The 17099-nt window shown below is 47.7% G+C and overlaps 1 protein-coding gene across 1 annotated transcript; it reads right to left on the reverse strand.

The window, feature by feature from the left end:
• Nucleotides 1-854: 854 nt before the first annotated feature.
• CAVIN1 (caveolae associated protein 1) lies at nt 855-16208 on the reverse strand. Its single transcript, XM_072646526.1, has 2 exons — nt 15447-16208; nt 855-3582 (listed from the first exon to the last, which is right to left on the reverse strand). The coding sequence occupies exons 1-2, from the start codon at nt 15909-15911 to the stop codon at nt 2881-2883; spliced, it is 1167 nt and encodes a 388-aa protein (XP_072502627.1). The 5' UTR covers nt 15912-16208; the 3' UTR covers nt 855-2880.
• Nucleotides 16209-17099: the final 891 nt, after the last annotated feature.

Genomic DNA, 17099 nt, shown 5'->3' on the forward strand with positions numbered 1-17099 from the left:
GATATAGGAATGAATACAGCTTTATAAAACCACTCCTGTTAAGATCTCTCAGTTGTCCCTCGGATTACCTACCTCCTCTCCTCAACTGGGATCAAGGCCTTGTTGCTCTCTTCTTGTAGCTGCAAATTTGGCTCGTAGTCCAAAAATAAACAGAATTCTTAGGATGCCCAGCTTGCTGGGTGAGATGGCTTCAGGTCAGGTTCATTTCCCACTCCTCCCAGGGGACTGGGAAGCTGACTTAAGCTCTAGATTTCTCTGACCAAAAATGGTCTTCTTTCTCTGTTTGCATCTCCTTATTGTGTGCCTATGTGTGTTGGGATATGAGGTCTGGGGGGAAGGGTGGCAAACAAGTAGGAGAGAAGAGAAGAGGGATAGGGCTTGGGGTCTGGCCAGGTAAGGAAGAGTTCAGGCTATATGCAATAGGAGACAAACTGCTTGTAAAAAACTCCTGGACTCTTTCCCAACTACATCCAGTTCCATAGGGGAATTAGAAGTAGAAGGGGCTTTAGAGGCTAGCTAGACTGAACTCCAGGTTTTATAGATGAAGAAACAGGCCCTGGGGAAATGATTTGCCCAAGGTCACATGAATGGTGTCAGAGCTAGGATTTAAATCTGGGTCCTCTCACTACAGATGCAGTACTATTTCCTTTGCCTTCAGATCTGTTCCTCCCCCATTTTCCCCACCACATTCCTCCTAATTCTCAGACTAAGTAGAGTGTAGCTGTAGGGTCCTGGCTACAGTGGACTGAATCCAAGTGCATAATTTCTGGGATACAGGGGAAGAGGAGGGGGAATGAAGATGGAGAAATATGGCTATTCCACCTCCCCTGGAGAAGTACAATCCAACACATATCTTTTTAGAAAAGCAGGTTTATTGGTCAGGCTGATTACCAGGATGCAGTCACAAGAGACTACAAGCCCTGGAGCCCAAGAGAAGTGGCCTCATAGCTCTGCATCTCCCTCCCCCCTCCCATTCCTCTGAAAGCCTGGCCCCCACCCGCCCATCAGCACCAAGGGACCCTGGGCCCCACCCACACCCCATCCTCCATCAGCTATTTCTTCATATCTTCAGAGGACGAAGGGAGCAAAAGGAAAAAAAAAAAAAAAGCAAAGCATGTATAAAAGAGGTTTGTGTCCCTAAGCTCCTTTCTCAGAAACAGCCCCACCCCCACCCCCACCCTTGGTTGAAAACAGCTGAATGCAGTTCTACAGTATAAAATAATCATAAAGCAAGGTAGCTTCTGGAAGAATGAGGGAGCAGGAAAGGGAGAGGTGGGTATTAGGCGTAGAAGGACAAAGCCCCCAGTTGTAGGCTTCGATTAGAGTGTAGAGTTGAAGATGCCTCATTGGGGCTTAAGCTGCCGTGGCAATTTATATCCCCAGGGGGGAAATTGGGCTAAGGGCATGGGGTTGGCACTGAGGGATACTGAAGGGAACATGGTCAGAAGTTAGCAGAGATCGTGTCCTGCCAACTGCAGACGTTATCCCACCCCACCCCCAAAGATACAGTGGAGGAAGCCCCTGGAGCAGGGGAAACAAAGCTAAAGCAAGGCCAGAATTGTGTCTAATTTGAGGGAGTGGGGGGAGGGGAGCACAAAGCAAACTGCCAGACAGCGCCACAAATAAACTTGGGATAGGGTATAAATAAGATCCCCTATCCTTGTTTCTTTTCTATCTGTCCTTATTGGCAACACACACACATTCCATTTGTCTCTTTCTGTCATGGGGACTTTTGCCCCAACTACCTCCAAAACCCTAGCTAGTCACAGTTTTCCATCCCTACAACTTTCCATTTCACTGATCCAAACACAGCTGGGCAACAAGAAATGGGGCAAGCCCTGGGTCATACTATCCAGCTGAGGGGTAAAGTTTGGCAGAGCTCTCCTGACATTGTTAGGTGGGCACTATCACAGCGGGTTAACCAAGGCAGAGAGCTTGTCTCAAATCTTGTACCCAAGCCAGGCTTTTAGCTTGGGACTTGCCTCTTCTCAGCCCTTCCTCCTGCAGCTGGCAATGGATCTGCTGTACTCTTGGGAACACTGGCTGGATGCCTAGTTTGTTCTCTATGCTGCTAGGGAGGGGCATCTTTCCTCCCCCTTCCCCTTGGCCCCACCTTCCAGTTATCCATCTTCCCACACAGCCATGTGTGTACGTGCCTGCACGGGTGTGTACATGTAGATGTATATGTCTCTTCAGGCTCCAGCCCTTTTATGCTAAGACCTAGATCAGGATTTGACCTGGCCTGGACCTCCGCTCCCCCTCCTCAAACCCTACCCCACACAATTATCATGGCCTTGTTTGCTCCATACTCCACTGCTCCGAGCTCCAAACTGCTTTCCTGTTCTTTCAGAAAAAGACCTCCATTTCCTCTAGGGATAGATATGGCTTAAATCCCCAAAAGACAGGGTTTAGGGGCATGTTTACAGGATAACTTTAGGGAGACTAAATAGGCAGGAATGAGAGCTGGGATGGGGAAGTGAAAGGGGACTGTAACATCCCCCCAAATAATGGAAATGGAAGCAACTTCTTCTGGCAGACCCCAAACTGGATAATTGGAAAATGATTGATGCCTTTTTTTTCTTTCTACCACTAAAAATATCATAGTGGCACGTTCTGCCAAAGTCTCCTTTCCTCCTAAAAAAGGCAGGAAAATGGAGGGGAAAGGGGTGAATTCTTAATGATATACTTTGAATTTATAAAACTCTTAGCCAATGCCCCAGCTTGGGGCAGAGAGACAGACAGACAGAATGAGACAGAGACAGAGAGAGTTCAAAATAAGAAAGGATCTGGGGATGGGAGAGTGGCGTAGGCTTCCTCCCACTTCCCCATCCCCAGAGCCTCCAGAGAGCATGGCTCTTCTTTTCCCTCTCTCTGTCCAGCTCAGTCGCTATCACTCTTGTCCACTAGCACAGAATCTGATTGCTCAGTGATTTCCAGCAGGGTGTGCATGTCAGGACTGCTCCTTCTCAGGAGGTCGGTACCCTCACCACCATCATCTTCAACTCCATCCTCTTCACCTCCAACCTCCATCATTTCTGTGGCCTCCACAGACTCGACTTCACCCTCTCGGATCTTCTTGACATGAAAGGTGAAAGGGGGCACCTTGTAGACACTGGTCTTGGAGCGGGCATAGACCACATGGTCAGGGGTGAAGGACTTGCGCAGCTTGTCCCGGGATGTCTTCATCTTCTCACGACGCTCAGCTGTCACAATCCTTGTGCCCAGCTTATTCATTCTCTTCTCCAGATTGTGCCTTGTCTTCTCCAGGTTTTCTTTGGTCTTCAGTCGGGTATTTTCCAGGTTCTCCCTGGTTCGCACCTTCGTCTTCTCCATTTTCTCCTTGGAGAAGGCTTTCTTGAGGTCATCCATTCGCCGAAGGCCACTTTTCTTGATGCGTTCAGCTCTGGACTCCTTGATGATTTCCTCGATTTCTACTGCCTCATCAGAGGACAGTTCCAGGGTAGCATCATCTTCAGGCTTCTCTTCCTGCTCACCCAGCTCATCACCTTCCTTTTTTGGCAGCAGCTCAGACTCCTTCAGAGACTTGCTGATGCTCAGTTTGGCTGGTAGTTTCACTTCGTCCTGGTGGAAGAACACAAAAAATGATTCAGGAAAGAAAAGAGAAATCAGAGCTCAGTGTGCATAGAAAAATTGTGTTTCTGAGATAGCTCAGGACTATGAACCCAATTATTAGCAGTGCCTCCCAGACTACTGGCCAGCCTTCACAGCAATCACTGTAGAGAAGGGGCCTACCTTTCTCACCACTGAACTGTTGGACAATTGCTACCAATGTGTATGTCTAAGCTCAAGAGCCCTGGGAGTGGCAGCTCATTGGTTATCACTCACAAGATTTCCAGCCTGGCCCCTGGAGCCATCCCCCTAGAAAGCAAGCCTGGTATCAACTTCTGTGGGTGCCATAGCTTTGCTTCTTCAGCAGCCATAGCTAGGGAAGATCAGGAAAGTTCTTGCCACCAAAGTCCTTGGCACTGACAAATGCTTGACATCATAAAAGGATATTTTATCAGTTGCTGCTGTTGTGTTCGTACTTCATTTTCGAAGACCATGACATCAGAAGACGGGAACTGAAATCCTTTTTCCTCGAAGTTCCACACTTCTGAATACAGGTAGAAATAGCATTCTCCTTTTTGGGTGCCACCTCCCAGATGCTTTCAAGATTCTCTACCATTTGTGGGCCTGGAGCTGTTTCAAGATTTTATCAGTAGAAAAGACATGAAAGAAGATAGACTACCACCTGCTTTGCTGTTGTACCCTAAGGACAACTGGACCTTTCTATCTGATTTGCAGCTGAAACCTTTTATGTTAGGATGTGAAACTCCTTGAAAGCAGGGACTATCTTGTTTTTTCTATTTGTATCCCAACTGCTTAGTACACAGTAAGCACTTAATGCATGCTTTCATTCGTTCATTCTGGGTGTGGTTTCTAGGTTGAAGCTGGGGGAGGCTATAGTGTGGAGAATATGGAACAGAATGGATGGAAAGATGATTAAAGAAATACCACAGCAAGAGAGGGGGGCCTGCAGAGGGAGAGGGAAGCAGGGCACCTGGGCAGGGGATACAAAGAGTTCTGAGAGGCTACAGAAGAAGTCCAAAGGAGTTGGGATATATTATTCTGTAAGCATCTGGGGAAGGATAATAACCAGGATGGTCAGGGGGCTATAGCCACAGACCCCAGGACAAGGTCTAATCCTGCCCTCCTTATTCTCCTTATTCTCTTGGTATCTCCTAAGCCAGTGACCATAACTAGACCTGCAAAGGAGGGAGGGTGCCCTCTGGTGGTCACAGCAGCACATAGATTTGAACAGTCAATTTAAAGAGTCATCGTGGTAGTAATGTTTCCACACTTTTGAAGTTTGCAAAGTGCTTTGCCTACATTATCTCATTTGAGTCTCATGACAATTTCCATCTTGCAGAAGCTAAACACCTACATCTTTCTGACTGCAAGTCTAGTACCACCATGATGTGGGGCAAGATGAGGACTGAGGCTGTGGTAATAAGGGTCCAGGATCCCATTCATCCCCTCTAGAATCTCCCAAATTCCTTATCACTCCAGAGCCAGTTTCCAGAGCTAAGGGGAAAGGGCATAAAGAGTGTGTTCATACTTGCCTAGGATGGGGGTGAGGAAGGAAGTTAGAAGTCATGGCTGGGGCTAATGTCCTTTCCCAGGTTATATTATTGACTTCTCTATAGCCAGGGTTATTCCCTCCTGTGAAAAAGAGACTATAGAAGAGTGGCTGTGAGCCAAATACATATTTCCCTCTCCATTCTTCTCTTACCTCCCTCCCCTCTTGGTCCACTGTCTGCTTCCTATTCCCCCTTGCCTATTCATGGAAGTCAGAGAATTGTTTAACTTTCTAGTTGTTTTGTTTTTCAAGTTTGTCTGGAACAGAATCCAAAGACTGCCTTTCCCCCACCTCTGCCCTACAGACATCAAAGTTCCCCCTTTCTACCTCCCCAGGAACAAACTCATATTTATGGGTAGATGGATAGTCATGGTCATCCTTTCCCTGGATTCAAAACATCCCCACACACTTCAGATGTAAGGGCATGGAAGGAGGCAGAGACTGAGCTAAGAGGGAATCAGGGAAGTAGGGAGTCCAGGGATTCTCTCCTCTCCACTTCATCCCTCTTTTAGTCCAGGAATTCTTCACTTTAGGGGTGAGTGGAAGTTGGTTTTTACAGAGGGATTCCCCTTGCTCTGTAATCTCTGCCTGCAGTAGAAAAAGCGGGAGGCATTTATTGTGTCAACTGTGTCAAAACAATTGGGAAGTCAGCCAGGCTGGAAATAATTACCTTGCAAGGCAAGGGATGGTGGTGAAAGTAAGTGACAGACATTTGCTCCTGTGTGAGAATATGAGTGACACACTGACACACACACACACACACACAGAGCCTGATGTCTCCACAACACCCACCACCTGCAACAAAGATTCTCTTCCTCTTTTTTTCTCCCACCCTTGCATATCCTCTGGTTTCCTGGTTTATATAAAAAGTTAGGAACACCCCCTCCTCCTAACTTCCTTCCTTCCCTGTCAACATCATTAGCTAGGACAAAGGGAGAGCCACACCTTTTCTTCCAGGCTAGGCAACCTTCCCCACCCCCAAGTCCCCGGAACTCTGAAGCACCCTTTAGCTCCCTTTTTCGAAACTACAACTCCCAGTGGAAAATGTGACCAGTGTACAAGGGATGCTGGGACTTGTAGTATCCTAGCCCCTACACCTGGCTGGGAAACTTCAGAGGTTTCCTGGATAATTCTCTTCATTCCTCTACCTCTTCCTCCTCATTTGTAGTTAATAAGAGGTGATTTCTCCAGTGCTGAGATACCCTAATCTTTTTCCTACAAGCCCCTTCCTTATCTGGGAGCGTGTCTGATTTTTTTGCTCTTGCCACGTTCTAGCCCTTTTACTTAGGATATCTGGGAATGGGAATTCAATTGTGCTCAGCCTCTTTCAGTTCTTTTTAAGTTCCAGCTTCCATCATTTTAACCATCCATTTCCTCCCCACTAGCACATTTATACTTCCATTCCTGGGCAAGATAGTGCAAGAGGAACCATCTTAGAGAAGACTTTTCCCTGCACTGAGCTCGGGAGCTGGGGAGGGGTAAGGCAGGGAATGCCAGAGAAAGACAAAGGGCTGCTAGAAGAGTCAGGAAACTGCTGCAGCAGCTGGGAAACAGACCAGCATTGTGTCTCTGCCCTGCCCCCCACCCCCCTTCAGCATCACTGGTCCTCCCCACTGCTCCACCCCAACCCCCAAAGCTGAGTTGGCTCATTTTCCTGGACTATGAATTTCCAGGAAGAATTTAGGGCAGTGAGCTGGGGTAGGGGATGGGAGAGGTCTTATGAACTCTCTCCTTATTCACAGCTCCTGGTAGTCTGGCCTCTGGGGATCTCTCAAACCAGAGTAAAGGACACTTGAGTCTGTGTCCACCAGTGAAGGGTAAGGGAAATGAGTTAGGATGTGGACTTGTAATGGAAAAAGGAAAGGAGAAAATATTGTTTGGTTTGGGGAAGGGGTTTGGCTCTCCCAATCTGAAGAGATACCTGGAATCTGTAGACTCCTAAGGTGGGGGTTGGGGTGAGAGGTAGGGGAGAATATCTATGGTCTGAGTTCCTGGGTCATCTTCCTTGTGTCCTGGCATTGGGGAGGTGGGACTTGTATTGGCTCTGGGGAAGATACCCTAATCAGCAGGCCCTCTTTGAAGAGTACTCCAATGAGACTCCAAATTCTCCCTCATTGAGATGATTCTTTTTGTAGAATCATAAAATGCCTAAGGATGTCACAGTTGGAAGACCCTTAAAGTTTAACCCCCTCATTTTCCACCTCACCTTCTAGTCCTGGTTCCCTGTGACTCTCAGCCCTGGAGCCCAGTCTCTAAAGGTATCATAATTTGCTTTAATAGTAGCCACATAGTTTAACAGACTCTTCCCCCACTCTGGGACCACAGGCCCCACCACTCTTTACCCTATTTCCCTGGCAAAGCTCATGAGCAAAACTATGCCTTGCTCAGTTTTAACAGTTCTGTTTAACAAAACCACCATTGGCATCAAACTTGGTTTCCAGAATTTCTTTTAATGTCCAAAGTCTGAGCATATGCACACATAGTTCTGCCCCTCATCCCCACCAACAATCACCAGGGTTCCCTACCAACCCTGTGTTGGACAGAGGTGAAGGGTCTTGCCTCTGTTAATTCCACCCATAAGTCAGAAGAGCCACGTGATGGGATACCCTGGCCCCCAAGCCCTTTCCTTTAAGATTTCCCATTTCTGTATGAGAATCTCTGTTGAAGAATGAAGAAATTTCAGGGAAAAGAAAGTATAATCATCATGAGGCCCTAAGTATGAGTTTCTTCTGAGCTTAGGCAATCTCCACCCTCTGTTTTCCCAGAGAACACTCTGGGAAGAAGCTTATCAAATCTGTGAGGTATATATTAGAGTATATATAAGAAGACAGGAAGCTTAAAGATTGTGAGGATGAAGGTATATGTGTGGAGGAATTAGGGAAAGGGTGATAAGCAAAACAAAATCTCTAGGACTTCAATTCTTGCTTGATAAGTCAAAGGAGTTAGAGACATTAACTCTAGAAGAATCTTTCCTTCCCTACCCTGGAGAGAAAAGGAGGCTAAAACCTTATTGAGCCACCGTATTATCCTCCTTCTCCTGGCTTCTCTTGGGTTGGCAGCTCTTGGGCACCCCGCCCAGAGGAGGATCTGGCAAACACAAAGAATCTCTTTGAAAAAATATTTTATTTTTTAAAGTGGAAAAAAATAAATGCAAACATTCTCCCCAGCTGGAAAAGGAGGTGTGGAGCCTTTTTGAGGAGGCCTCCAGATAATGCTCCTCCTACTCCCCTCAGACACCCCTAGCTGCTTTTGGCTAAAGTATTCCCTAGGAAGGAAAGGCAGGAAGGGAGCTGAAGGAGAAGTATTCTGTGCAGAAATGGGAACCACAGACTCATTATTTAACAGTCAAATTACATGAACTAGGGATTGGTGGGGTAGGGTGGGGGAGATATAGCTCAGACACGCAGTCTGCTTTGAGGAGTCCTGCTAGAATCCTAAAATTGGAAGATGGGATAGACCCTTCTTCCTTTCAATCCCAAAACAGCAAAACAGGAGGGTAGAACACCTCAACTAGACATACACACACACACACACATACACACAAAACACACCCCTCCCCTTTTTTGCCCATACCTTGCTACACTACAAATTTTCACTGCACACATCAGTTGTTAGAGGTCCTGGCCAGGGCCCATATTGTCCCTTTCTATACTGACCACCACTAAGCACTTAAGGGGAAGATGTCTCTCAATGATCAGGGTACCATGTGATCCCAGACACTTTAAATACCCTCTGCTTCTCTCAGCTCCTCAGGGTTAGTTGGGGGCCCAGACTGTGGATAATAGGGCACTGTCCTGGGTGCCAGGTCAAAGGGTGGATGCTCAGGAATTGTCTCAGGCAACAGGTCAAAGGGCACAGTCTCAGGCAGAAGGTCAAAGGGCACAATCTTGGGTGTGAAGTGCTCAGAGGATGTTTTCGGCTTCTTCTCGGGCTAAGATGAGGAAAAGGGATTTAAAAGGGATGTTGGGTGGATGAAGAATGTGTTGAAAGGAAGAAATCCTGGGTGGCATGCAGGGATGAAGCTGGTGAGTAGGGACAAGAAACTAAAGCAGAACAGAGTTAGATTCTAAGTAGGAGAGCGGGAATAGGAGGAAACCAAATTTAAATTATGTCTCCTGGGTCCAGGATGGGTTGGGATACATAGTACTGAAGCTAGATTGCAAAGGGTACCTGTGAACTGGGGACTCCGAAATAGACTCTACTTTGTATGTATACACACACAAACACAATGTCCTCCCCTACCATCCCCTCCCCAGATTCCTTCCACCAGCACTTCCCTCTGTCCCTGTCATTCTTCCTCCTAGCAGCAATCTCATCCTCCATATCCTGCCCAAACATACACAGTCATTGGAGAACAAGACGTAACTACAGCTTTGCAGTGACTCAGGGGCAAAACTATGAACGAGGGAAACTGGTTGAGGGTGAAGATGAGGGAGAACGAAAGGCTTGGGGGGGGGGAGGCAAGAGAAGGCTCAAGGAAGAGTGGGATTCCAGCCCCCAAGTCCCTTCCTTTAAGAGCTCCATTTATGTCCCACCTTTGCTGAACCATGAATTGGGCCAGTTGAGAAAAGTCAGCCGAGGGAGCACTGGGAGGAGAAGATAAAGAGACCAAGTAAACAACTTTGCCATCCTCCCAGTCTGGATGCCCAGCCCCTGCACAGCTGCTGATCCAGACTATGATTAAACCCTCAGGCAGGGAGAACAGAGGGTAATGTCTAGGAGGGGAGAGAGGAGAGGGGAGAGGGGAGAGGATAAGGAAGAGAAACATCCTGCCCCTCCCCATTAGATCAATCAGTCAATGCCACATCCCTCTTCCACAGCCTCCTTATCCCACAGTGAGCAATGGTACACCAGAATGGCCTAAGAGATACAGGTCAGCAGAAGACAGACCCCACCAAAGTTAGACCTGCACCCAAATGCTCCTTCATACTGATGGCCAACCCCTGGGAGGAACACAGAATCAATCCACATCATCTCACCTTCCAGGGTCACTCAATACCGCTTAATAATTCTATACAAATCATATCTGTTTCCAGAAGAATTGGAGGAAAAAGGGGGTGGGAGGAGGAGAGAGTTACTCTTGGTGGATATCGTTAAGAGAAAAGAAGTTGGGAGGAGGGTCAGACTTTGAAAACACAGAGCTATCCCTAGAGAAAGGTTGTGGAGGGAAGTACCTACTCTAGCAAGAGCTGCTACATCATAATGTCTGGAGCCATTAAAAAAAAAAAAAAGCAAGTTCTAGCCTGTCCAGAAAGTTAAAAGAGAGAGGGTGGGAGCAGGAGGATAGGTAGGACTGAAGGTAAAACAGATTTTTGGTGAGGCCTCAGAAAACAAGAGCCAACACAACCTTCTACCTAGCAGCTGATTTCACATCTGAGATTGATTTGTGGATGAATTCAGAAGGCTCCTTTCCTTAACCTCACTTCTAAAGTCAAAAGGTCTAGTTGTGAACTCCAAGACTGTGTTCCCACTCATGTGCAATGAAAGGGAGACACATATATAAGGAGGGTTTCTCTGTTCCCCCTGTCCCACAGACTAGCTCTCCCATCATGGTGGAGGCAGCCAACTACCTTGATTGATTTATATGAAAGCAATGGTGAGCTATCAACTATGGCCATTTGCTCAGCTGATGCCTGCTTCTGGGTTTCTGTTGCCTAAAAGTCAAGATCAGCCCCTTCTCCTCCAGTATGCATATAGACCACACAGGGACTGACTGTGTTCAGCCTCCAAAGTCGCCACCCCTCCCAATTTCCTTTCCCTTGTTGATGGCACCATCAGTCACTCAGGTTCAAAATCTTAGAATCATTTAGCCTTCCTTTTCCTTTTACCCCATAATCAGCCATCAAGTCTTACAGACTCCACCTCCATAACCTCCTTTATGTTTGTTCTCAGTTGTGTATCACAGTGCCTTATACATAGTAAGTACTGAATATCTGCTGAATGAATTTGTATATCCTTTGGAGAATAAAGACTCCTCTTATCTTCTGACAGCAGTTACCACTGAGGTACAGAAAAGCAGGGCAATAAGTTCAGAACTTTGGGGAGCCCTGGGCTTTTGGTAAGGCCAGAGCAGAAAAAGAAGACCCTGCTGTCACTGGAAGTAACCTGAACAGCTTGTCTGCATATTGTTAGCACATTAAAAAGGCCCTGGGGTACACTGCCTAAAAAATACCAACTCTCTTCCTTTCTATACATGATGCTGTCTTGTGACATCCTGGGTCCAAATCCTGGCTCTGCCACGTAGTAGCTGTATGATTTTGGTCAAAGTTCTTAACTTCTCTTAGCCTTAGTCTCTTGGTTTATAAAATGAAGGAGATTAGATTTGTTGCTCACCAAGGTCCCTTGGTCCCAGGCCCTAGCACTCTAGGATTACCCCATGAGTAGATCTCTCCTTGGGTCCCTTCTGCCTCCAAAGGTCAAGAAAAATCAGTGCCTTTGGAAGACAGGTGGTGATTGTAACTATATTTCTGTATTTAACCCCTAGGATTAAGAAAGGGAAAAGAATAAATGAAATTCTCTAAAACTTCTCAAAAGTAGCACTAAGAGTGGGCTATACTTTGAACTAAGGTTTGAGGCTTGTCTAAGTGTATACTTCAGAGTCAGATTTTGGGTGATAGTCTAACTCAAAGTATCTGGGGAGCTACCAGTAGTTTGAGTTATAGTTTTAGGGAGGAGAGTCCCACAGGTCCCTCAGGTCTCTCCAGATCTCCTCCTCTTTAATCCCCATGAGCCATAATCCCATAAGTGCTTTCCAGTCCTTATTTTTTATAAGAAAAATCTAGGTCAAAACAAAACCTAAATATGGAAAATATGGTGTAGTTTGAGGGGTAATTGAGAAAAGGCCTTCTTAAAAATATCTCCCTTCCCCTCAGGGTAACAGAAATTCCCACCATTGAAGTCCCTTCTTAGTCTTGAGAAAGACCTGGATACAATCTAAATAATTGCCTAGAAGTTAGCCCACTAGCAATCAGCAATATTAGTTTATCAAATGAATTATCATTCTCCCAACTGTTACCTGATCAAATTGGATACCAGGAAGCTAACTTTTGATTTGAGGGTTAGGACAGGAAAGGGGAAAGGGCAAGTGGCATACAAAGGAATGCCACCAATCTTTGGTGCATGGATCGGGGAGGTACACTGAATTAGAAAGAGCCACCTTAATAAAGTACTTCCCTCTAGTCTCCACCACCCCCCTGAAGAAATTGGGTGAAGGGTGATTGGTTAATGGTGAGACCAGATCCCTATAAGCTTGATCCAACAGTTTGGGGCTTCCCCTATCTCCCTTTTTTAACTAAAACATAGAATACCATGGCATAACATCCCACAAGAGATCAACGTCATGATCACATAGCCCATCTTTGGAACGATGACCACAGAGACAACCCCCATTTCCCCAAAATACTCCAACATACACATGATGGGAGACTGTTTTGGCCATGAATCCTTCCCCAGACCCTACATCAAAATACTTATATACTCTGCCCAACATCCTAGTCCCTGGACTTGGGGTTTTGCAATAAAAAGTGAGAACTTTATTCACCTCTGTAAGGTCTTCTGAAAGTCTTGGCACTACTTTTCCCTCATTCTTTTCCTGGACCCAAAGCCAAACTGCATAGGGTACTCTTACTCTCTCACTGTATGCCTGTGTACCCCCCCAAGCTTTTCCTCCTGTATTCCCTCAACTAGAATACTTGCTGAACATCCCAGGGAAACAAACTCCCCTAGTCCCCACCTAGGGAAGGAGAGAGAAACAAACGACAAGTACTGGGGATGTTTTGCTCTCTCTACTCAGTCGCCAAGGTGGAGTTTTCTCCAAGGTGCCAGTTTGGTATTGTTCCCATTATTTTCTAAGTCTGAGAATGGGTGGTGCAGCATTCAAATAAACTGAAGTACAGGGAAACAGACTGATACGGCTGCCCAACATACTTCATAAAGTATCCCCACTCCCCTTCATAGAGGTAGCTAGTTGTGTAATTAATGGGTCTAAAGTTAGAAAGACCTAAGTTGAAATCTGGCCTTGAACACTTACTAGTTGTGTGACCTGGGCAAGTCATTTAACCTCTGCCTCAGTTTCTCTAACTGTAAGATATAGAAAATAAAAGTACCTCCTAAGGTTATTGTAAGAATCAAATGAGGTAATATTTGTAAAACAAAACAAAAAAACCACTAAGTATGGTGTCTGATACATAGTAGGTACCAAATAAATGCTCATGCTTCTCTCTCTTCCCCCTCCCTCCTGCATTTTCATTTAAAAAATAGGCCAGCTTATCTCGGGGTCCAGTTTTGTTTCATGTATTTGGGACTCTGGGCACTATATGGGGCTAATACTACATTATATTCATGGGCAGTTAAGTGGCCCAGTGGATAAAGCACTGAACCTGGAGTCAGGAAGACCTGAGTTCAAATCCAGCCTCATATACTTAGTAGTTGTGACTCTGAACAAGTCACTTAACCTGTTTGCCTCCCTTTCACCACTGAACAGCAATACTTCATTGATTTATTCAACTAATATTGGCCAAGTACTTACAACACAATGTGCCACCTTGTGTGGCACTATATGATTTGGAGGAAAAGGGAAGATTTAGCTGGTTGTAGGTTGGGGATGGGAAATGACCCCTTTATTTCCCCCCCTTTTCCCTAAAATGCCTCAATTTTTAGTCTTTAATAGAAATGTCAATTTCTTCCCCCAAAGCTTTCTTTCTTTGAGCTCTTCCTCACTCTGTGCTCTACCCCACCCTGAAGCTACCAGAACTTTAATTGGAGATAGTCACAGGAAAACCTTCTCCACCAGCTGGTTCTAGGAGAGGAGGAGACCAGGTCCCCCCCCTTTTTTTGTTAAGTGGGTGCCTATAGGGAGGGGAAATCCCTGGCAAATCAAATTGCTGGGGCCCAGACACTGACTGGGTGGGGCTGAGTCATTTGCCTGTCCCTCTCTTCCTCTCTCTCCCCAACCTGGAGAAAGATTTCAGATGTTTCCTCAAGACCCCAGCTCTCCAAACAGTGTGAGGATCCCAGATTAAGATTAAGGTTGGATCACTGCCAGTAACTACAGGATTACTGAAAGGCCAATGTAACCAGGGCCCCACGAATCTGGAACAGTTATAAACCCACTGATCTTGGCTTCCTCAGCTAATATGAATAGGCCATTTAATGTCAGTAGAGAGATACTGAAGTTCATATCTCCTCTTTTCTCTACTCCCTTAAGTAAGGAAAAAATGAGGCAGAGATCTCCAGTGGGATATTAAAGAAGACCCCAAACCTAAGAGCCTGCTTAGCTGCTTCTATTATGCCTTCCCACCCAAACCCCTTGTTTTAATATAGGTATAATTCACTAGAAACTGCAGGGATCCCAGGTAATTTCACCTTCCCTAACGCCATTAGTTCTGTAATAACTTTTCCTGATCCTGCAGGAGTCAGTTCCATGGTTCTCTGTCCTTCACCCTATCTAATCAAATGGGTGTAGCAGCAAGCTACCAAGTTTCTCAAAATCTGATATACCAGACTAAGAATCCAGGATCCCCAGGGGTCCTCCATCTTTTGCCACTGCCACTTGTCCCATCTGAGTCATTGAAGGGGAGTGCTGATTCGAGGGAGACTCCATTCTATCAGATTGGGGTGCAAAATAACGGGCTGGGAATGAGGAGGGCCAGCCTTCTGGCAAGAGCCCCACGGGTGCATGCCTTAGCTCTGAATCACCAAGCTATATCTGGCCAGGCCCGCTGGAGGCCCCGTCTCAGGGAATGGCCAACCAGTGTCTGCTTACAGGCACTGCCACTCCAGCCCTTTGGCCCAGCCCTTCCTCCCCAAAACCCCTCCAGCCTAAGCAGGGCGGCTTCCCCTCGGCCACCCTCTCATTTGTTTTCCTGAAAAGTTTTCTACCTTCATCTTTTGACAGAAGTTGGGAATTTCCTTCGGGAAGGAACAGAGGCTCCTCCTCCTCGTATCCAGGAGGGGAGCAGGAGGTGTGGAGTGGTGACCCTCCACCCCACCCTTTTCCCGACCCCCCCAACATAGAGGCGATTCGGCCGCCTGCGGTCTGGAGTGGTCAGGGTCGTGCGGGGAGAACGCTGAGAGCTAGGTCCCCCAGGGAGCTGGGAACAACACACGCCGTTCCCCAGACTGAACACACCCGGAAGAAGGGATGACCTGAGCTCCGGGGCAGAGGGGGTTCGGGACGGCCAGAGAGGAGCCCTGGACTCCCTCTCCCTTTCCCGGGCTCTCGGGTCTGCAGCGGCAGGGTCTGGGAAGGCCCAGGGGTCTGGGCATGGCGGGGACGAGGTGGAAGGGTCCGCGGGCTCGCGCTCACCTGGTAGATCAGGACCTTAAAGTTCCGGCGCCGCAGCAGCTCCGCTTCGTTGACCTCGAGCTTCTTGATCTGGCCGGCCTGCCGCTCCAGGCTGCGCCTCACGGTCTTCACGTGGTCGTTGACCTTGCGCACCTTCAAGAGAAGGTTGCTCACCGTGGTGTTCGTGTAGGCGTGTTCCTTGCCTAGCTTGCTCAGCTCGCCCTGGATGCTCTGCACGGCCCCCTCCATCTCCCTCTGCCTTTCCTCCAGGTGGGTCTGGGTCAGCTGGATGTGGTCGACAGCTCCAATGATCTTGTCCAGCAGGCTCAGGACCAGCACTCCATTCACTTGGTCCGGTTTGATCAGTTCCTCGGAGCCCCCAGACAGCTCCTCCGCGGGCGCCCCGGACGGGGACGACTCCGGGACCCCAGCTTCAGGGTACTCCTCGAGGGGCTGCTCGATGATATGAAGCGGTGTGTTTTCCATGGCTACCCGCAGCCGCGTGGGGCCCTGAGAAGTGGACGTGGAAAGCTGCGAGGACGAAGAGGAAGAAGGGGCAGAAGGAAAGAGAGAGGGAAAGGAGTGGAGAGGAAAGGAGAGGAAATCTGAGCTGAGTCCGAGTGCAAGCGGCCAGCCGCCAGGGCAGTGGGGCGGGGGCTCGGTAAACTCCCAAGCCCAAGCTCAGAGACTAACCGCCCATTGGTTGGCCCTACCCCAGAAAAGGTGGGGACCGCGCGAAAAAGGGGGGGCAGCGACTGTGGTGGGCTGTTGGGGGGCGGGAGCACAGCGCCCCACCCTCCCTGGGATGGTTGGAATATTTGGAGCAGGAGGTTAGGGCCTCCTGGGCGGGCAGCAGGGGCGGCAGGGAGTGGGGCTGGAACGGGGGCGGAGGAATGCAGGGCTGGGCGGGGTGGTGGATGGGTATTACCCTCCCGTACTTTTCTCACCTCTCCCCAAACCCTGTGCCAGTCACCACCACCTCATCCCGCCGCGACCACACCCCCTTCAAAAAGGATGAAAGCGGCAACTTTAGGTCCAGAAAGTTTGAGCTTTTGGTTGTGGGAAAAAGTAGAGAATTCATGCTAGGGTGCCCAGCTGGGGAGGTCCTGTAGGAAGCACCCCCCCGCCCAAGTCGAGTTTCTTCCCCAAAGAAGAGAAAGGTTGTTTATACACAGTGGGACAGAAGACGCTTGTAATCTCCTCTCTCCATTGCAATGCATGCTCTAGTCTCTCCCTCCCCCAACATGTACTCCTATACTTCATAAACTTGATAAGTAGATTTTAGAGGGTTAGGGTTAGTCTCCAAATTCATGGGGGAGGAACGTGAAGCCAGCACGGCCTTTAAATGTGTGTATGTGTACCTGTCAGTTGGAGGATTCTCTACCTGGATAGAGGGTATCGGCTGGGCAGGTAGAGCCAAGGAGAGCCCTCAGGGTACAGGAAGCTCCCACTTGTAGTGTGTGAGGTTCTAATTAGCACCTATTTCACAGGATTGTTCTGAAGATCAAATGAGATAACATTTATCGAGATCTGCAAACCTTAAAGGGGCTACATAAATGTCAGTTATTGTTCAGTCGGGTGTCAGTGAGACCAACGGGTCATACATACTGTCCCTGGAGTTTTCTTGGCAAAGATACTGGAATGGTTTGCCATTTCCATCTCCTGTGGATTAAG

Source organism: Notamacropus eugenii, chromosome 2 (genome assembly GCF_028372415.1).
Source record: "Notamacropus eugenii isolate mMacEug1 chromosome 2, mMacEug1.pri_v2, whole genome shotgun sequence".
NCBI classification, from domain to species: domain Eukaryota; kingdom Metazoa; phylum Chordata; class Mammalia; order Diprotodontia; family Macropodidae; genus Notamacropus; species Notamacropus eugenii.